This window comes from Mytilus galloprovincialis, chromosome 13, assembly GCF_965363235.1.
Source record: "Mytilus galloprovincialis chromosome 13, xbMytGall1.hap1.1, whole genome shotgun sequence".
Classification (NCBI taxonomy): domain Eukaryota; kingdom Metazoa; phylum Mollusca; class Bivalvia; order Mytilida; family Mytilidae; genus Mytilus; species Mytilus galloprovincialis.
This window is the reverse complement of record NC_134850.1, coordinates 1,215,772-1,238,834: the sequence shown is the minus strand read 5'-3', so window position 1 is coordinate 1,238,834 and position 23,063 is coordinate 1,215,772. Positions and strand designations below refer to the sequence as shown.

At 32.6% G+C, this 23,063-nt stretch overlaps 2 protein-coding genes across 2 annotated transcripts in view; one reads left to right on the top strand and one right to left on the bottom strand.

Moving 5' to 3' along the window:
* Positions 1–23,063, top strand: part of LOC143056233 (solute carrier family 35 member F6-like) — a 514,661-nt gene that overhangs the window by 273,162 nt on the left and 218,436 nt on the right. The window lies entirely within an intron of this gene.
* Positions 1–23,063, bottom strand: part of LOC143056236 (uncharacterized) — a 49,201-nt gene that overhangs the window by 2,107 nt on the left and 24,031 nt on the right. Inside the window, exons 4-5 of the mRNA XM_076229321.1 lie at positions 10,014–11,240; positions 3,541–3,595 (exon numbers count right to left, since the gene is read on the bottom strand). Of these exons, the coding sequence (XP_076085436.1) occupies positions 10,983–11,240 (258 nt within the window). The 3' untranslated portion in view covers positions 3,541–3,595; positions 10,014–10,982. The remainder of the gene's footprint in view (positions 1–3,540; positions 3,596–10,013; positions 11,241–23,063) is intronic.

The window sequence follows — 23,063 nt, the reverse complement described above, 5'->3', positions numbered from 1 at the left end:
GATAATCCAAAGTATTTATCATAATTCCCCAAAGGGTGACTCGGGAATTGAATTGGTCTCCCTGCTACCTTCAGTAAAACCCTCGTCAAAGTTAGCTGTCCGTTTTGCTGTGTAGGATGTATCAATACGCAGCCATGTCCTGTCACAATGGGAAACCTTTTAAGCAGTAGGTGGCCTGTTACAACCTAAATTCCTGCCTTATCCAGTATACCCTCATTTTCCTGTGGTGACTATAATCAGTCAAGTACGGGCTTTTGAAAGTTTATTGCGTATTATTACCAAGCATTATGTCATTGTCATTGGGTCGCCATTTGTTTGACGGATACATCACATCTACTCAATTTTAATAATAATCAGAACATTATTCTATATACCAAACATATAATTTAAGTCTGTGTTCTTGTTCAGATGATCGCAGCTAAGGGTGACATGGGATTAGAGATATATTCATTAAAGTTAATGTGGGGAGTGGTCTTGGGTTTGCGGGATGTAAAAGTACGCCGCCACGTCCAATCAGACAGATGTTTAATCTGATGCCTCATGTAGAGAGATTGTGATGCTCTTTGTAACACGTCTCGAGGGTTCGAAATTCGCATCCACGTCAAATCATAATTGGGGCGTTGTATATATAACTGGGTAATGACACGCGTTTTACAGCTTTACATTACCATTTGTTTTGGGTTCGGTGTTCGGGGCGGAATTGTTCAAAAGAATTAATATTTCTTTGTCTTGAGGATGTGAAAATCTCAAAATACCCTGTTCATCGTACCAGTCCTAGACTATTCAATTTATTCCAAAATTGTTGTCTCTTTTTTTTTTTTTTTTATTAAATCAATATTTTACGCCGACTGTTATGTTAATTGGTAACTCATAGATGAAACGCAATATACTTTTAGCATTTATAGACTTTTAGATAAAGATGTTTTCTATTGGTTTGTATGCAACTTTTGGTTGAACCACGAAATCAAATATCATTAATCTACGTAAATAATTAGTCCATAGTAGTCATTATGGCTCCCACCAACAGTGATCAGGGAAATATAAATATGGTCAACATTGGTCTTCCTTCGACCGGCAGTAAAACCCTCTCCAATGGTAGGCGCTCGTTTGGCTGTGCTGGATGTATGCATATGTATCAAGTTCGCAGCAATGTCCAGTCAGAATGGCGAATTGAAATCCGATGACTGGTGTACAATGAGTGCCATGCTCTTTGTACTTAAGGAACTCGTGCAGCAAATCTATGTCCGTATGTGGCTCCGAAAGGCTATATTTCTGTCCCTCTCCGAGATACCGTTATTTGTCCGTAGCAGTCCAAATTTCCAAGACCTTCAACCCGGACGAACTCTATTACCGATCCTATCTATTGTATTCATTTTTAATTTGTTGTTTTTGTAAAGAAAACAAACATCCGAATGTTATGGATCTACATAAAGTTAAAACACACCTGCGAGATTTGGTTGTAAGGCGGGATTTTACAAGTGGATTTTTAAATTGTTTAACTTTACAGTACTTGCTTTGAAAGGTATTTTTACTTTGTTCTCTTCTAAAAATTAATGATGCCATATCGGTAAACGTCTCTCCGTTAAAAACCAAGTTTTCGACTCAATGGTCTTCACGCATTTATATGTGGAATGTATAAATACGCATCCACGTCAGATCAGAATTAGGATGTTAATTATGATGTGAAGTGTTCCCTGAATATATCCTTTTTACCAGGGGAAGACTTAAATTTGTGTCAAAATTGTGCTCCTTGGGGTTTTGTTATTAAAATTAATAATATAGTGTTCTCGCCGATTGTTCTGTTAGTCGGTGAATCACAATTGAAATGGGTTATCAATGATATGAACTTTACCCTAAGGATGACTAGTGTAGAAGAATAATTGCTCCTCCAGCAACAACTTTGACAAAGTGGGACGTTGCTTTGGCGATGTTTAACTACACAATCCCGTCAACTCGGATTGGAAAGTTAAACCAATGTTATGTTATCTGTTCGTTAAAGAACCATTGCAATACCTGTCACTGTTTTTGACCTACGGTTGTGCTTTGTTGCTTTCTATTGAAGTAGCTCGGTACTTATACATCATGTCACTGTGCAATTGTTAATTTTTGTATTCTTAAGCCACATCAATTTGATACCTTGTTCGACGGACCCGCCCGCAGGTTTTTTTTTTCAAAACTGATTTTTTATCTTATTTTCCCGCTTCCTGCATCCGGAAAAGTAATTATGTCTATTTCGCACGTCATTTTTATTTTTATTTGAAAGATAATCAAACTACTGGAGTACTGAACATCGGATGAGCGCAAGTTCTTGCGGATGGTCAAAAGCACTTGTCACAGAAAAAAAATATCTCAATACTGAAACTGAGGTTTATGTACTGAGATTAGTTCGTGCGTGGATGATGAATAAGTGACAAGAAATTCAACCGCACCGTAATAACTATTACATTGTAGTGATACAAATCCGTATGGCTGGTTTGTTGTAACATGAATATATAGTCTTCATTCAGTTGTATATCATTCTATTCTACTATTCTAATAATAGTGCAGTGCAAGTGCATGGTTGCCACTCTGTAAAAATCTATCTTTCTAAAAGATTGGGATATGAGTAGGCATTCATATTTTCCGCAGAAAACCATTACATAGTTACCGGTCCTTGTTGGGATTGTCGCATAACGTTCTTGAGATATTCTTCCGCATGCTTTAACACAATTGTTCGGTACATGTGCATAGACAAATCATGTTTATGTTCCTAACTATTTTTTATCAGTTTTCATTGAAGAGATGTATTTATAACAAACAATAAGGAAAGTTAGTTTGATCTTGTTAATATCCGCGCATTTATCATGTTTATAGATAGGTTACAAATTCAAAACGAAAGTTACGTTTGCGCATCTAGGCGATAGCAACATATCCATCACGGTCATCTCAATGTATATAGCGTTTTAGTCAACAACAAATGCAGTCCTTTTAACTGTTTCATGCATTAACACAGATTTCTTAAACTAATGCCGGTGTTAGTGCATATATCGTTTGCCGGGGGAACAAACATGCCCAACTTTTATTTTTGTTGTAAGAAGTGTAACTTGAAACAACAATATATTATATAAAGAGAAATAAAGATTAAAGTATGAATATTGGTCATGATTTGTAAAACTCAGAATTGTCAAGTAAATTTAAGACACAATTCAAAATGATAAGAATATGTCAAGCCATACTGCGAAAAAATAAAAATGTTGACAATATGTCGAGAAATTTCAAGACAGTATTCAAATGTCAAGATTTGTCAAGAAATTTTAAGACAATACTCAGAATGTCGAGATTATGTAGAGTAAATTTCACACAAATTTAATACGAATGAGAATTTGTCAAGAAAAATTAAGACACAAGTCATACTTTGGAGAATGTCGAGTAAAAAGTCATGCAAATTCAGACAAAAACTGGTCTTTTCAGACATTTTGATTTATGTAGTCGGGTGTTTGGAGGTACTTTAAGTTTGTTAAATAATCTTAATTTCAATGAAAACTATTCTACGTCAATTACCACTACTAATCCTTGGATTCCTTTCATCATGCTCTTTGTTTAGTTTCGCCGTTACCTGAAATAAAATAGTAACTTTAGTGTTTGCAACGCGCTAAAACATAAACCATTAAACGATCAAGTACCTTGAGCTCTTTAGTTATTACAGCACCCAACCTTTTAAACATGCTTACAAAGGAGTAGGTCCGGTAAGGACCGATTTTGGCCTCAAATTTCAGGTTCATCTGACGAAAGATTTTCACCACTTTTTAAACACTTAAGTGTCTATTATATTTGAATTAATTAGTTTATGCGAAAGATTTTAACAGATTTAGTCATTAAAAACTATCTGATTCAAGCTCAAATATGAAATATCTACCTAATATGCCGAAAAATGTCACTTTTCAGATGGTTTTTGGAAAAAATGAAAGTGGCCGCATCCGTGTTCATCCTCAACCTTTATATATGTTATGTATTATCATAAAATACAACTTACGTTTCAATATTAAGGATGAACACGAATGCGGCCACTTTCGTTTTACAAGCAAACCGTCTAAAATTTAACTAAAATGCTAGAATTATGAGGATTTCAGTAATTTAGCATGTCTTAATGGTGCTAGTACCGGATATATGTGCATTGTATTGTTAAAAACAGCCCATATTTATGTAGCAGAGGCATTCTACTGTCCAATAAATAACTAAAGGTTTACATTTTAACAATTTTGTAAAACTGCTATATTTTGGGGCCAAAAAGGGGTCTTACTGAACCTACTCCTTTGCCGGCAATTTAATATGTGTTATATGTTTAATCGAAATGCTATGAAACGATTAAGTATTTTATTCTTATACAAAATACATATCAGAAGTTAGTATTCATCGTGTAGGACAGGCATGTGAACATGGCGCAGCTGAAAACACTAATTCTGATATTACAACGACCATTATAATGTTAAAGCCTAAATTGACATCAACATACCATGTCTATTTTGTTTTTATTTTGGTGTTGCATATAAGTTTGAAATATTGTCACGATAATTTAGTGGCAGATCCGTGATATATATCGAGTAAAACGGATTAGGTACAGATATGAAAATTAGACGAAAGAGACAAAAACAATTACGCCATGAAATTACGTATAGGGAAAACAACTTAGAAAACTAAAGACTAAGAAAAACAAGCCATACCAAACACTTGGGGTAATCGTGGATGCTCCGGAAGGGTAAGCTTATCATGCTTCACATGTGGCACCCGTCGTGTTGCTAATGTAAGTACAAATCTGGTGAAAACATGCTACACAGAGGAACAAATGATCAGTATGAAAGAGTTTCTTATTGACAATTTATTTGTTGAATTTGGATGTAGACTCTTTCGATAATCTGTTGGCATTCCTATTGGAACTAATAAACTCATCATAGATACCAGGATGAAAGTTTGTATTTGTGCGCCTTTTCTTTACCTTCTCTTCCTGCTTTCATATGAGTCCGAGTTCCTTCAGACACTTGTCAAAAAACTAAAAGATAAAAGCTGCCAGATATTTAAATTTCGCAAGCAGATGTATTGATAATATTCTTTCCATTAACAATCCAAATTTGGCAGATTGGGTTTAATTAATATATCCCCGATAATTAGAAACTAAAGAAACATCAGACACAGCTACCTCTGCCTCATATTTAGACTTATACCTCGAATTTTACTTAAGTGGTCATCGTGATACAAAAATCTTTGACAAACGAGACAATTTTAATTTTGTAATCATAATTATCCCCAACCTTAGCAATATTTTTTAACTTCACCTGCATATGGAATATACATTTCCCAACTCATTCGACGTTCATGAGTTGAAGTTGCTACTCAGACTTTATAAAACGTCACCAGTGTCTGAACAGAAAGTTGATGATCCATGGTTATGTCAAAGGATATGTCGTCCTTTAACTAAAAATGTTCATCGGAAGATATCAATATCTTGTTGATAGTTATTCCGTATCAACTTCACAAATAATGCATTATGGTCTTGAAGCATAGATTCTAGGTATTGGTCATCATCTTAATAACGTACTACCATGTGATGAATAACAATATTTTAATAAAATTATACGTATAGGTGCACTACTGCCTATAATTTCAAATTATGCATTTGTAAACTATTATCTTATGATAAAGAGAAATGTTTTAAAGTGACAAGTAGATTCAACGAATCAAGATAAACAAAGTTACTGTACGTAGAAGAAGAAAAAAAAAGTAAATTCACAAAAGCACTGATCTCCGAGGAAAATTCAATACCGAAAGTCCCTAATCAAATGGTAAAATCAAACTGTCATATTCCTGACCTGATACAGGTTGCACTTTGTAAATACAGCTGTTTCTCAAACCACGCCTCTTTTGGGGAGATCTTGAATATGCATAGACAACTAATTTTTTTTACATACTGGTTCCCAGTTATGCTCTCTGTGTTCCATCTCATAGAGACACAACTTGGGAATGTTACCAGTAAATATACATTTGCAAATTGTTTACATTGAAATATGTAGTAACCCTTCATTCGAGGTAGGGGTAGATAAGAAAACTAGTGTTAGTTCAAACTCAGAAAAGTTCAGGGCATATAAACGTTGAAAATATGCCGCATAGCCCTATATTTTGACCTTTGAAAAAAATGTAGTGCATATGAACTTTCAATTCTAGGATACGATTTTTTTCAAAACTTCATAGTTAAAGTGGAACAGTTTTAGCCGTAAAAGGAGTTTCTATGGGAAATTGCTTTGTCAATATTTACAGAAATGCAACCTTTATAGGGTAAAAAAAGAGAACACTCAGATTCTAACCAAATTTGCTTTATCTCAGAGATTTTAAAGAAATTAACTCAAACATGAGTTTTATAAATATTTCATGAAGATTGATAGAATCCTGGGCCTTAGATATGATAACTCAGCATACATTCACAGTTTACAGTATGCACAGTTTACTTAAAGTTCTGGATACAAAATTAATTCATTATATTTGCATGAATGTAAGTTTAATTGTTAAGAGTGCTTATATTTACTCTTTGCAGTCATTGAAACTCATCGATCCTTCCTGAATATTATTTATGGGGTGTTTGTGTCCTGTCGATCACCCAAAACTAAGCCGTAACACCTAAATCTGCTTTATTGTCACAATGACATAAAAAATACAAGCTAGAAATACAAAAATATGTCAAAAAAACTTATAATAGTTTGTTCTATTTTGAAAATGTACAAAATATTCCAAATTTGCTGGAAACAGCAGAATAATTTAGAAAATATGAGGCCCCAGGGGCAAAAAACATAGAAAATTGCCAACCCCCTGAGTCATAAAACAGATAATTTTACTTGCAAATGCTATGATTTTATGATGTTAAAGTTCTTGATATAGAAAAAAAATAACTATGCTTAGAAGTAATGCAAAAATCAGATGTTAGTAGTCATCTCTATTATTACATTTTAAGTGAATTTATATCTCAGACTGGTATCTGCATACATACAACTATTGCAAATATAGCTTTGTTTGAACACTTCTAGTATATTTATTAGCTAAGTTGTGTCTGATATATGGTAACAGATGATACTGTTGTGACAAGATTTCTAAATTGACCATTTGAGGCAGAACATGTGAACTTTAATTGACAAATAGGCATACAGTTAGATGTGGACTGGAGACCGAGACAGGATTGAATACTTTATATAATCTTGAATGCTGTAATGATTGACTGCTAAACATCACATTTATAGTATTTTGATATGCTTTCAATATGTTACCAAAACAGTTTTAAACAGGTTCTAGGCATTTTATATCCGAAAATATGCAAATAGGGTAAGCTGGCAATAATTAAAGTCTTGTTTTCAAATACTTTTAAAAATTGAAACAGGGGAGGGGGTATAAAATGTACAGTAAAAAAAACCTTAGAGTAAACACAGTGATTTCTTTAAGGTTATACTTCTAATAGATGAGTATTAATGTGGGAAAAACTAATGTTAGAGAGTTTTCTATTTGAATAAATGTTTATATAGGTTGCACTTTGTAAATACAACTGTTTCTCAAACCACGCCTCTTTTGGGGAGATCTTGAATATTCATAGAAAATTAATGTTGTTTACATACTGGTTCCCAGTTTTGCCCTTTGTGTTCTATCTCATAGAGACACAACTTGGGAATGTTACCAGTAAATATACATGTGCATATTGTTTACATTGAAATCTGTGGTAACCCTTCATTTGGGGTAGGGGTAGATACGAAAATTAGTGTTAGTTTAAACTCTGAAAAGTTCAGGGCATATAAACGTTGAAAATATGCCGCATAGCCCTATATTTTGACCTTTGAAAAAAATGTAGTGCATATGAACTTTCAATTCTAGGAAAAGATTTTTTTCAAAACTTCATAGTAAAATTGGTACAGTTTTAGCCGTAAAAGGAGTTCCAATGGGAAATTGCATTGTCAATATTTACAGAAATGCAACCTGCAGGAAATCACCCAGTGAGATTGGTAGGTTACTTTTTATTCTTAGAAGTATAGTGTTGTTTAGAAACGAAAATTAATGTATCTATACTATTAAACGAGAAGATCTCACTTTGTGTGTCGCTTCTCTTCCTTCCACGATTAATTCATCACCATGCATCTGTGTTCTATAGTTAACATGCATAGTTGCATTTGTCATCCATTCTTATGATTATTCAGATTGAGTTATTTTTGGAGAAAAACGACAACAAAGGAGTCCGGATATTGATTCCGTCATCAGACTTACTTTTAGTCATAGATAAGACTTCCGGTTTAAAACAACCAATCGTATGATAGATAACAAAAATTGAAAAATAAATAAGCCAATCAGTGCGTTCTCCATATCATGGTGTTTAGATCGCAAGAAATACAACTATTATACCTCCTTAGAGAGGGCAATTATTTTACGCGTTTTATCTACATGTAAACTACGATTATGCAACTTTAATATATAGATCCTCTCTGTATTCTGCCTACTGTTTTCTTTGAAATGTTTACTATGTAAGGGGTCATACCAGTTGCATATATATAAAAATAAATAAAACATTTGGAAACAAGAACGTGTCCATAGTACACAGTGCCACCTCGGCACTGTATTTACTAAGTTTCGAGTTGATTGGACTTCAACTTCATCAAAAACTACCTCGACCAAAAACTTTAACCTGAAGCTGGACAGACGGACGGACATCACGAACGAACGAACGAACGCACGGATGTACAGACTATAAAACATAATGCATATAAATGGGGCATAACAATTTATTGTTAAAAGTGAATGAAGTGATTTGGCAAAAATGAAAGTAGGGTAGAGACTAAAGGGAGGCAGGACCTTTTTCAGGACTTCGGGATGGGGTGTTTTTAAGCTCGGGATTTGGGGATTGATCAATACAGGATCCGGGGAATACATTTCTTTAAATTCTGCATCTCGGGATTTCATGTTTTTAAGACCGGGAATTCGGGATCAGGACCCCTCCGATCCCCCACCCCCGGATCCTATTGTCCTAGAAGCATATTTTATTAGACTAATAATGGTCTTTATATAAGAAGTTACATTTATTTCATGTTTAAAGCGGTGCAAATTTTAAATTTAATTTGACTTTCACCAAAAGATGCATTGCAGCAAAGGAAAAGAATAATTGTGGTCTGAGGCCAGAAACACGAAAATAGTTGAATTTAACAAAAAAGAAACAAATTTCGAACTTTGGAAAAAGGGAGAGGGCTTTTGATACCTTTGATGAAATTCTCCATACATAATTATCTTTTACAAACATCATCCTACAACAGTTCACAAGCTGTATATGCCCGCGATTTCGCGGGTGTGTTCTAGTAAATAGTTATCAAAAGTACCAGGATTATAATTTTATTCGCCAGACGCGCGTTTCGTCTACATAAGACTCATCAGTGACGCTCATATCAAAATAGTTAAAAAAGCCAAATAAATACAAAGTTGAAGAGCATGGAGGACCTAAAATTCCAAAAAGTTGTGCCAAATACGGCTAAGGTAATCTACTCCTGGGGTAAGAAAATCCTTAGTTTTTCGAAGTAACACTTATATTTAATAAGTGTGAATGTGTCGATTTTACAAATATAAAGAATGAGAAAGAGAGGATCATGAGGATATAATAGAAAATAAAATTATAATCATATTTCATCTCATATTGGCCAGTGGGGCGAATAGCCATGGTTTCATATTCAAGCATCGTGTTGGGGGGTCATAAAGGTTATATATTATATAGTAATATATGAAGTATATTATAATGTTTGTGTGGCGTTCTATAATATATTTTATAAATTGTAAATGCTTTTTTGGTCTAATCTAGAACAGTTTGGATGTAAAATAGTTTCGGACTTGGTGTGTCTGTGTAAGATCACCTCTGGCCTCCGCGTCCTCATGGGATAACTATTACTGAAAGCTGCCTCCATTCACAAAAATAGAAGCAAACCAACAAATTAGTAGAAATAATAGTAAACTAAAAAAAAAATCATACTTACTATGTCGGCATACTGTAACCAGGTTTTCTCTACATCGTCTTTACTATGCATTTCATTATGTTCAGGACACAAGTAGTGTCCATGTTCACACATTTCACCAAGTTTTTTAACGGTCATTCTGCCTTCTTTATTAGAGTAGTCACCATTGCTACATGTTGCTTTAATATCGTAAGATATGCTCTGTCTTAATCTTTCCTTTAACTCCTCAATCTTTTTACATACCTCTTCTAAAATAGTGCTATACATGCTATCCTCTACATCCGATAATGTCCATACCTGTAAGGCTATGGCATTCTTTGAGAAACAGATACATAACTTTCTGAGTCCAGTTGTATCCAAATTGACCAATGTCTTTCCTCTATACAACGTTTTCTGCCCCGCTTTCTCACATACTGTATATCTTGTGATATAATAGAATAAAATGTAATTGAAATAAGCCAGGGGGAGAAATTGAAATTCAAGTATCAACCATGGTGAAAAACTAAATTTACACTTTTCACTTTGGAACATTTTCCGAATAATATCGAGAGAAGTCGATTGCTTTGTAATCATGCATGGCATATAATATGGATTAGGACTCGGACTTGGATCGTTGTTGACAGCTATAAACTTGGGCCTTACTATTATGTCAAATTTTTCCATCACTTTAAGAATGTGAGTTTTATATTTTCTAAACTCTAACGTAGGTTCTTTTTCAAAAAGCTTATCAATAATGTTATCTGATAACTGTCCTGTCTCCTCCAGATTGTTACAGTCAGTCATTCCTACTATATCAATATTTTTTTTAAGGTGATGATCATCACATACTAGACACCGGAAACACTTGACTAACCAATCTGGCCGTAAAATGATATATTCTTGTATGTCTTGGAAAAATATAATGTTCCCAATCTTATTTTGGTAAGTAAGGAAAGGGAGAAGTTCTTTTACTTCGGTTAAAGTAATTTGGGCTAATTCCACAATATTCTGTCATGACAATATATTTTGTCCCGAGTCCTTTAACACGTTTAAGGCATTTTCTAGTTCAATCCACCGTGTCGGAAGATTCTCAGCAAAAAACTTCATTTCTTTTGCAATTTCTGAGATTTTGTCTTTCAATTTGTTAATGTCTCTTTTTTGAAAATTTTTGTTAGAAATAAAGAAAATGCCTCTTTTGTGATTTACTTTGTCTTGACTTTTAAAAATGTCTCTAAAGGTTTTGATATATTTTGTTTTCCTCTCTTCAACCTGAAATAAAACAAAGATAGAAATCAAAAATTTTTGTAAAAAAGGTAAAAGCTATAGACATGTGACAACAATGTTACAGATACTACTGTGATTTTTGTGTGTATTGTAAAAATCTTATATTCAGAACATTTCGGTTTCATGGAGATAAGTTTTACAAATGATTTCTAACTCTTTTACACCTTTTATATGTGCATTCAAAATCCTACACATACACACAAAGAGCATATCAGCAACACTAAATACACATTCATTTACAGGGATACGAAGGAATGTAAATATAATCTACCTAGCTAAACCTCTCACTTGTATGACAGTCGCATACAATTCGATAACGTTGACAACAGTGAACGAAACAGACATACTAGGTAACATGTCAAAAATAGGGGTATTGAAGTCAACCTTGTGTTATAATCTTAAGTGAAAGACAAGAATAGAAAATATTACCATAGCACAATATCAAAATGGCGGAAGTACCGAACCACGCCAAAGGAATATTACCAAAAAAGTTTATGTCAAATTAGAGATATATGTCTACGAAATAGGACAGAGGAAGCCGTTTTTTCATTTTTTTTTTAATATCTAAGGTAAACATGTTTTTTTCAAATTTCTGCTAATAGTTTGTTCACTTAATGTTCAAAAAGATTTAAGCCACACAGTATTTAATGCAGGAAATTTAATTTTATCTTGATTACACTTTTTAAATCAAACATTAGAATATGAAAATGACAAGTTTCGAAGGTGTATGCTCGTTTCCACGTAAACAAAAATTATCTCACAACATACATTGGGCCTTTGGTACAGTCTTATATAATAGTGATTGCATACTGGGTGCCCAGTTAAGCCTCATATTTAAAACAAATAACATAATGAATATCTTTGAAATGCATGTGTAATCATATCTCATTCAGACAGTTTCCTCCTCAATGTGCGATTGTTTTAAATGTTTCAATCATCTATCTTCTCACTAAAAGACAGAACGCAACAAATAAATATAATAAACAACTACAAGAAGCAGACATCATCGTTCCTAAGTCTGTAAAAAGACCAGCTACAAAGTAGACCAATATGCACGAGTAGTAAATTAGAGATAAAAAAAACAGCAAACAGATTTATTTACAATGTTAGATTTTAAATGTCGGCCTCTGATGAGGAGTTTCCTGGGTATATTCCGACAAGAACCCGAACCATTGCAAATTACATTCTTAAGAATTAAGCAATTATTATCAATAGTACGTTGATTCAGGTCAGAAATATTGATGCGATACCATGAATAAGTGGGTTTATGGTCATTTTTTAAAACAACTTGATACGGTGAATATTTCAGTAGTTGTGATCTCCCCCGTTAAATCAGGTTCTATATTATTATATAATTTTTTATCTTTTTTATGCTATCGTACGACGTATTTCTGGTCGAGAAACTACGTACGACACTATACTATATGCACAATGTAATAGTATACATCTTTCTATATGTATATAATACTGTACAAATTTCTTTATGTATATGATACTGTACATCTTATACAATATACATGTAACTATTTATGTAAATAACATAGATCTACTATATAACTATAACATTTTACATAACTAACAAAGATCTACCTTAACACAATAAAGTAATGCATAAAATAATATAAATATAATGAAATAATACAGAAACAAAATGTATGTATATAACATCCAAGACACTGATATATATAATATATGTTACAGGCATTTACTAAATTAGACATTTTGTAAAATGACTGAAATTTGTAGGCATTTTCTAAAATGCCTGCACGATTTAAAAATTGACTATTTTTTTTAAAAATTGTAAGGCATTTTACAAATTGCCTAAAAGACTAAAACTGAATGGAATGTACCCAAAATTAAACGACTGGAAATAATATGAGGCAGGCATAACCTGTAAATGGGCACGAAATCTGTATGAATTATTTTTTGTAACTCAAATATTTGTTAAAAAAAAGAAACGGAAATACCGTAACGTTTCCGATTTTGGTTCTGTTGTAAGGGATTTTAGTTGTGACGTTATTTAAGTTATGACATCATATGCAATGTAAACAAAGAAATGCTATCATCAGGTAAAGTTTTTTCATATCAAGGAATTATTAAAAAATGAAATTGGTATTGTGTTCTTTCCTATTTTATACTAGACTGATAAATATATATTTTACTCAAAGTTTCACACAAACGAGACCGGAAAAAGGAAGTACATTGTAGATTTCTGTCCAGATGCGGGAATTCAAAACATGACATCAAAAAGATTGAACGATTATGAGTTCATTAGTGCAATGAAAATTTCGGGAAAATTTCCCGATTTTTTTTTTTTTATTGATTTTCTACTGTTATTGGGGACTTCGTCCCCATATCAAATATATAATTTTATTTTATCTTTAATATAGCATGCAATTTAAACATAACAGTTTTATTATTGTACGTAAATCATTTACATTAACACTGATGATGACAATTATTTGTTGCTACATGTAATGTTTGGATGACAGCAACTGTTACACATTTGTCCTGACTTTTTGAAAAGACAACGTTTAGTGTTACATGTAGTCTTACCACTAGCACTACAGCCACATTTTGTGTAACCCTGACCATCACAAATAAATTTTACTGACAGTTGTTCTTTCAGTAACCTCTGTCAAAACTCTTTTCGATAGATTTCTCATCCTGACAGCTTGCTTTGTCATTGAGACTGATGCATGCCTTCTTTCATTTCTGATAACCTCTTCATTTGAACACATATGACAAGTAATAGTATCAGACATGTTTCCTTTTTAACACAGCTCATGTATGAAATGTGCACAAGTCGAACACTGGATATTCGAAAAACATGGCTTTTTACACACAGCACACACTTGCACATCTAATTCTGTTTCCTGAGTTTCGGATAGATTCAATGCTGCATGCTCGTTTGGCTTATCAGAGCTTTACTCATCTGGCTTATCAGAGCTTTGAAGATGCTGAATCAGATTTTCCTCAGTCTGTAAAGACCCAAGAATCTATTGAGGTAGTGATGATGACGATAGTCTAAGCCAAACGAGCATGCAGCATTGAATCTATCCGAAACTCTAATCTAGTTTAGAACGCCACAGAACCGCTATAAAATACTTTATATACAAATGGAAAAAAGTATTGCAACACCTTGATTATTTAAATCTTGAAAAATCGGACTCTTTTTTTGATGAAATATAATAAAATATTTGTATAAAATTATTGAAACATAGTTTATGTTAACATTGACATTTAAACAAACAAATGATTTATATAACAACAATTTTAATAACAAAATGAAGTGTTTTTTTGTACAAAAAAAAATGCATTTCACAACTCTTACTGTTGTCGAACTGTACAAAATTAATCTTCAGATGACTGTTCATATCATTGGTGATCGTTATACGCCAAAGAATTAGTACTTTGTGCGCAGCCTTCATTCAAACGGATAACCGCATCATAACGTCTTCTGATTCCTGCCATGAATCGAATAATCGACTAAGGTAGCATCAACCATTTCTGATGGGCATTTTTTTTCATGATGTGTTTGAACTGGAGTGTCCTTTCGCGCACTTTCCGCCCAATAGTGTCCCATATATGCTCGGTATGGTTCAAATCCGGGCTACGATCGGGCCAAGGAAGATGAACCGAATTCTATTGGAACAATGGATCTTCCTCCACGATGCTAATTTTCAACTTTGGCTAGCTCTGCACTACATTGGATACGGAAACATGTGTGTCTGTTCGTAAGCAAAGGTCTCCGAAATGGTCTTATCACACGATAATCAGTAGCGATGAGTCGAGCTCGAACAATTCTTGTTAAAAGGCTCCTGTTTAACTACCACTCTCTCTTTATTGTATTGTATGCAATGGGTTTCCTTCTGACCAACCGTTATTATGCTTGATTTGACCTAGCAAATGGTATAGGGGGTCTTCTTTGTCTCCGAAGGTCTTTAACATCGTTTATTGCCTGATTTTTATTCTCAAAACGACTTATAGTGGAATAGTGATGACCAACAATACGTGCAGTTGTTACAGCGACACCCCTGCTTCTCTCATGCTGATAATCTATCATCTTGCTGCAATTAGGAGTTGTCGAGGACCCATTATAAGGTGTAAATCACATAACTTTAAAAACTTGGTTATTTAAAGTGTGGAAAACAATGAAGATACAAACACCTGTTTTGCTGTTTACGGGTACAGTAGCTGCATGTGCAGATAAAAACTTATCGAGTAAATATTTATTGATTAAGCTCAGGTGATACTTAAACTGTTTACAATGTTTTACTAATTCTATTTTATCAAATTATATCACAAAAAAATAAAAAGTGTTTTTTTAATTTCAATTTCAATTTGGTGTTGCAATACTTTTTTCCATGTGTATATATTTCTATATAGTGTATACCCTTTATGACCCCCGAACACGATGAGTAGATGTAAAACAATGTCAACTCGCCCCACTGGCCAATCGGCCCACACTAGATCGTCACTTTATAAAATAAATCGCCCCACTCTTGTTAACCAAATCGCCCCACTTTTGAAAAAGGCTAAAATCAAATTGAACAATCAGTCTGACAACTCACTTACTAACGAAAAGGGTTCAATCTCCACTGAATAAAGGACTGTCAACTCGCAAATATCATGCTTCTTTTAAGTATGTTAAATTACCGAAAGTTGGTATCCAGTCTTCCTGGTGTAGTGATATGTGTCGTTGGTTGATATACTACATTTTAAAAGAATAATCTTCAATTTATTTAACTCAACCCTTTTTTGTATCTTTATAATATATTTTTATCATCTATTTCATGGATTTCATATTTACACAATTTGCCTGAAACAGACACAAATTTCAGGCATTTAACAAAATGACTAGGTTTCTTTAGGCATTTTAGAAAATGGCTAAAAGTTCATTCATTTTACAAAATGCCTAAATTAAGAATTTACCTGTAACATACATGTACGTTTTAACCATTGACAACTCTACAACAGATTTATTCATCAGATCACCAGCAGTGATTGTGATACATAGCTGTGTACATTCTGTATATACAACTCGTCTTAACTCAACCCAACAATGTAAGATCTGTAAATTTGATACTGAGATATCGTGAAACACAAATCGCCTGCACTGTAACTGGCGCGCTTGATCACACGGTCACATGGTCTTCGCGATATCTCACTAGTACAAGGCTAGATTAAAACTGACGTAAAAAGGTAACAACCGGCCACCGAAAGCTTTTCATTTTTATGAAGCCCAGGTGGTCGTGTGATCTAGCGCGCCGGTTGCAATGCAGGCGAATTACAAACGAATATTGTTGTCAAGGAACTATTGAAGTTATACTATTATACTAGCAAACAACCTTATGCCATCACTATATCTTAGGCCTAAACATACATTGTTGCAACTGGACGTTAAGCAACTAATATCGATAATTCATTATTATGTCAAACCGTTAAAGCTAACATGGAAATTAATTACAGACTCATATGATTGCAATGAACTATGGAAGTTATTCTATTATACTAGCAACAGATCGTTGGCGTTTCAATGCGCATTGCTATATTTAAGAAATAATTCATGGAAGCCATAGATTTGTTAGAAATTTACACATGGCCTGGGCCGTGATATTCGAATTTTATCCTGAGCGTTAGCGAGGGATAAAATTAACGAATATCACGGCCCAGGCCATGTGTAAATTTACAACAAATCTATGGCTTCCATGAATTATTTCGATTCTAATAGGACAAATACGATCATTAAAAAACTGAAGCGATGATGGGTATACCGTGTGTGTGGCTGTTTTATTTTACCCACTGTTCGATAAATGTAAAACAAATCTAATAAACCTGCATGAATGATTTCTTAAATAACCGCTAGAAAAAAAATGTGATTACTTTTGTTACTTCTCAGTAAACCCAACATTTGCAATTTTAAATTTACATTTTTTATCGTAAGCTACCGTCAAATTCACTGTTGACATGTTGTAATAAAGGAGCCGCCATGTTGACTTGTGAAATCAGTAAATCTGCGAATAATGCAATAGAACAGAAAACAAGCAACACCTACCTCAATAATTTATTAATGCAATTGTATCCGAGTTTAGAAGGTAAACGCAATAGAAAAACGTTCAGCTTTGACGTTTTCATTCGTATGACGTCATGTTTTGAAATGACGTTAATGCGCCAAAATCATTACTGGAATTTCGCGGAATTTTAATTTATTTTGTTTTTGTCCATTTTTCTGTTCTCTAATGTGTAAATTATTTTGGTTATGCGTCATATCAGAATAAATGTTCTGTAGGATTTTATTCAATTGTAATTGTTAACACAGCGAAATCCACAACCGTTTACACATAGGTTACGATACATGTGGATTTACGTGGGAGGCATATTTAAACAGCCATTTGTGTACATCTTGGAGTCTGCGCTAAGTATAGATATATCGAGAATTTTATCACGGTGTTGTTTACAAAGCGAAAGGAGCACGTCATATTAGAATTGACCATAATTATAAACAAAAACAAATAAAGAGCAATGGCCATGGCTAAAAATGAAAAAGACAAACAGACAAACAATAGCACACGTGACACAACATAGAAAATTAAAGAATAAACAACACGAACCCCACCAAAAACTAGGGGTGGTCTCAGGTGCTCCGGAAGGGTAAGCAGACCCTGCTCCTCATGTGGCACCCGTCGTGTTGCTTATGTGATAACAAATACGGTAAATATTCTAATTCGGTAGGTCACATTCATGAAAGGAAGGGGATTGTAGTAACGAATTAAGGAACATATCCGATATCATTTGTGAAACGGTTATTCCATAAAGGTAAACCAACTCGTGTTGGCGTCCGTAAAATTTACGAAGAGATTATTTCAACTTCCCATTTGGAACTTTTGGTTTAATAGCTTCCTTGTGAGCAGCAACCCTCTATCAAGAAAATCATGATAGGAAACGCAAGCACAGGAATATCGTATCAATTGGAAGATATATACCCCGTATGCAGGTGCTGCTGGAATGTTGCTACTTAGAAATGGAAAGTTCGCAATAGGAAAGCTGAAATCATCTCTTTTGTCGTAAAATTTTGTTTTCAACCGACCCACATTGTCAATTTCTAGATGTAAGTCAAGATATGAGGCCGACTTGATTGTATCTGTAGTATCCTTAATCTCTAGTTCGATGGGATAGATGCGTTCCACATAGTCACCAAATTTTGAATTATTTAGTGAAAGAACATCATCTATATAGAAGAAAGTAAAGTTAAAGGGTAATTCTAACTTCTTATCTTTCTTCCTAAGACGTTCCTGCATGAAGTCAGCCTCATAATAATAAAGAAACAAGTCGGCAAGAAGAGGGGCACAGTTTGTTCTTATTTTGCCTTGTATGTAAATCAATTCAAAACGAAAACTTTATACAGTACTTGCAACCTTAGGCGTTACTATTTCAGCGATCAATCAGCGGTCATCGATCAGTCACCGATCAGTCAAGTTCGCGTCAAACTCACGTCAGCAATCCGTCAGACTTATAGTAAAAGTAATTGACTGATCGGACTGATCGGACGGATAGTACCGATCGACCTTGATGACGGATTGAACTTTAATACGTCACATGATAAACTAATACAAATTACGGAATCTTAGTTTCGTTTAATTTAATTAAAATGGCGACTCGTGAAAATCGAACGTTCAGTGATACATTTTGTTTATCAATTATTTAGCAAAGTTTTATGAATTGAAATGAAAAGAAATGTACAGATAAAACCTAAATTAAAATATCATCACTAAAGAATGGTCTTTTTCGTTTTATTTAATAGGTTATATACATGTATTTCCAAACCCGGCGAAATTGATTTTATTATTTTCCAAACATACTCGGGAAAAACAAAATGAAAGGATCAGTTATTGAAAAATGTAGTCTATTTTTTTCAATATTTCAAATTTTTGTATCCTTATCATCATATAATTCTTTAAAAAAAACTTATCATAATCATGGACTTTCTATATTCTCGTCACAATCGAAGCCTTTAAAATAACAAATTATCAAAATAAATGCTGTTTTTTAAACAAGAAATATGAATAATTTTAAACAACGCAACCAACATTACATTATATTTTTCTAATAGTCTTTTTTTACCTTAATAAAAAAAATAACTACTCCTAAACAATAAAAAGTACAAAAATCCAATGGTGGTAAACATAAATATATTCCTTAAAAATAAATAAATAATTTTAGGCAGATTTATTCTTGAATAATTCACATTTTCTACAAAATACATATGAAAATCATTTATAACAACTGATTGCAATTGAAATTATAATATTTTCCAATATGAGAAGAAATATTTGCATCTTTGGCACCGCGTATAAAAAAAATATCTTTTTCCATAAAGTAGCCATGTTTTATGAAGAACAGCCAATCCTGATGTACAAAAAGTACTCAAAATTGAAATCATATGATGGTTAATAATTTGTATCAAAATAAATCAATAACTGCATTCTTATTCCACAAAAATAAAAGTTTAAGTACCGGTATTTTAATTCTCACTAAATCTCAATTCTAATAAGAAGACTTGTCTCAAGAATGCAAGATGGTAAAAATAACTGATTTCAAATAGAATAGTATCATTTCTGATAAAAAGAATAATAATTTTGGTTATTTTAAACAATGCAAAAAAAATTTTAGTATGATTTTTCTGATATTCTTTTAATTTTATGACAAAAAAACTATTCTAAACTATATAAAGTACAAAAATTTAATGGTGGTCAATAATTTTCAGTAAAATGAAGAAATATTTGCATTTTAGGCAACGCGTACAAAAATTTAGTATCTTTTTCTTTAAAGTAAGCATATTTTATGAAGAACAGCTAATCTTGATGTACAAAAAGTACTCAAATCATATGACGGTTAATAATTTGTATCAAAATAAATCAATAACTGCATTCTTATTCCACAAAAATAAAAGTTTCAGTATTTTAATTGTCATTATATCTCAATTCTGATTAGAAGACTTGTCTCAAGATGGTAAAAATAACTGATTTCAAATAAAATAGTATCACTTTTGATAAAAAGAAGAATAATTTTGGTAATTCTAAACAATGCGAACAAAATTTTAGTATGATTTTTCTGATATTCTTTTAATTTTATGACAAAATAACTATTCTAAACTATAAAAATTACCAAAATTTAATGGCGGTCAATAGTTTTCAGTAAAATGAAGAAATATTTGCATTTTAGGCAATGCGTACAAAAATTTAGTATCTTTTTCCTTAAAGTAAGCATATTTTATGAAGAACAGCCAATCTGGATGTACAAAAAGTACTCAAATCATATGACGGTTAATAATTTGTATCAAAATAAATCAATAACTGCATTCTTATTCCACAAAAATAAAAGTTTCAGTATTTTAATTCTCATTATATCTCAATTCTGATTAGAAGACTTGTCTCAAGATGGTAAAAATAACTGATTTCAAATAAAACAGTATCACTTTTGATAAAAAGAAGAATAATTTTGGTAATTCTAAACAATGCGAACAAAATTTTAGTATGATTTTTCTGATATTCTTTTAATTTTATGACAAAAAAACTATTCTAAACTATAAAAAGTACAAAAATTTAATGGCGGTCAATAGTTTTTAGTAAAATGAAGAAATATTTGCATTTTAGGCAACGCGTACAAAAATTTAGTATCTTTTTCCTTAAAGTAAGCATATTTTATATGTAAATCATAATTTTCGTTTGTCTGCCGAGACCTGTCAAATATATTTGAAGGAATACTTTGTTTTATATAAAATTACCAGAAACCCACGTTTTCATGGTATGGCATCAATATTTCTTTGTTATTATAAAATAAATGACCAAAAACCAACTTATTCATGGTATGTCGCTAAATACATTTACATAAAACTTGCATACTTCTTTAAATCCGATGTTTCGTGTAGTGAATATTAAAAAAAGACGTAATGAAAAAACAAAAAGAAACACTCAAGAATTAAATCAGAAAGTTAAGTATCATCCGTGTTCAGATTCATATACTTTAGTAGCTTGTCCTCAAACCTATACCATTTCACACTAAAACCTTTAAACCAATTATTCAATTATATTTGTTGATTTATTAGCCGTGAAATGGTGTAAAACATGATTATGACAAGTCTTTATTTTTCAATAGTAAACAATATCTGAAATGCTTGTTTTTGTCTCAATTTTAATAATTCGCAGTTATTTGTAATTTCGATGATATTGCAGTCAAATTGCGTCTGCAAGACTCGCTGGTGTCAACGTGATGATCGTAACTGCAACTTTGTATTTTATCAAGAAACATCTTAATAAGCATTGTCATTGAAACATTTTTTCCGTTCATGATGGAAAAGCAACAAGAAGAATAAAAATCGAGATACAAAAAATCACGATGATGATCGTAACTTTTATTTATTTTCACTAACGATGATCGTAACTGTCTATTCCAACGAAGTATTTTTTGATAAATAAAGCTGTCTGGTATGCAAAAAAGTGTACATTATCAGCTAATATTTTGAACATAATGTAAAAAGATCACTGAGGAGAGGATAACGTCCTATTGGTAAGTGCAAAAGTGGTTATGATTTCGCGAGATTTCGTTTTTTTTTTTCTATCTAGTTAATATTAAAATGCATTGGGGTTAACAACTTTTACTGATTACATCTATACTATTAAACGAGAACACCACATTTTGTGTGTCGCGTCTCTTCCTCCCACAATAAATTAATCATCATGCCTCTGTGTCCTATAGGTACCATGCATACATGATGTCGCGTTTGTCATCCATTCTTATGACTATTCAGTTTGGGTTATTTTAGGAGAAAAACGAAAATTAAAAGTGTCCGAATATTGTTTCCGTTATCAAGCCGACTTTATGTCAGATATGACTTCCGGATTTAACATTGAGAACCAATGGTATGATAGATAAGAAAAATGAAAACTAATAAGCCAACAATCAGAGCGTTGTCTATATCGTGTTTTTTAAATCGTAAGAATCACTCCTATTGTACCTCGGTTTTAACTTAAACATAATTTTCATTAAGTACTCGGACGAGGACAGGACAACTATTTTCGCGTTTATCTGCATGTATACTATGATAAATATACTACTATAATATATAGAGACTCTCTATATAATATAGCAGTGATGACCAAGGAGAAGAAACTTTGAATCGATAGTTAATAGAAAATTAAATACTCTTTACTATTTATAATATAGATACGTATGTTTAAAGTATACAGACACTCGAAAATAATGGAATATACCGGAAAACAAAATAATAACGGACTTTGAAAAAAAGGGCTTAAAAATATTGTCCTGTCTCCATTTACCTATATGACTTTTGATATAATTTCTTAAATTCTCAAGAACATAAAATCTTTTACAAAAATTCATCCTTAAATAGTTAACATACTTTCAACCAAGCTTGAAATGCCCGCTATTTCGCTTTTTAAGTCAAGCAGGACTTCCGGTTTTAAACTTACACATCAATTGCATTAAAGTACTCGGGACAGAACAATAACTAATGCGTTGATAGAGACTCTCCAAATAATATAGCAGCGATCGTCTAGGAGAAGAAATTGATAGTTAATAACAAATACACTTTACTCAAAGTATACGTAATTTCAAATTATATACGCAGAAATAATGGAATTTAACAGAGAAAAAAAAAATAACGGACTTTGGAAACAAGGGAGAGGGCTTAAAATGTTTCCAAGTATCTATGAATTTTGTTACCTTTTCTAAAATTCTCCAGATATGAAATCTTTTGCTGAAATTCTCCACACTCATAATCTCACA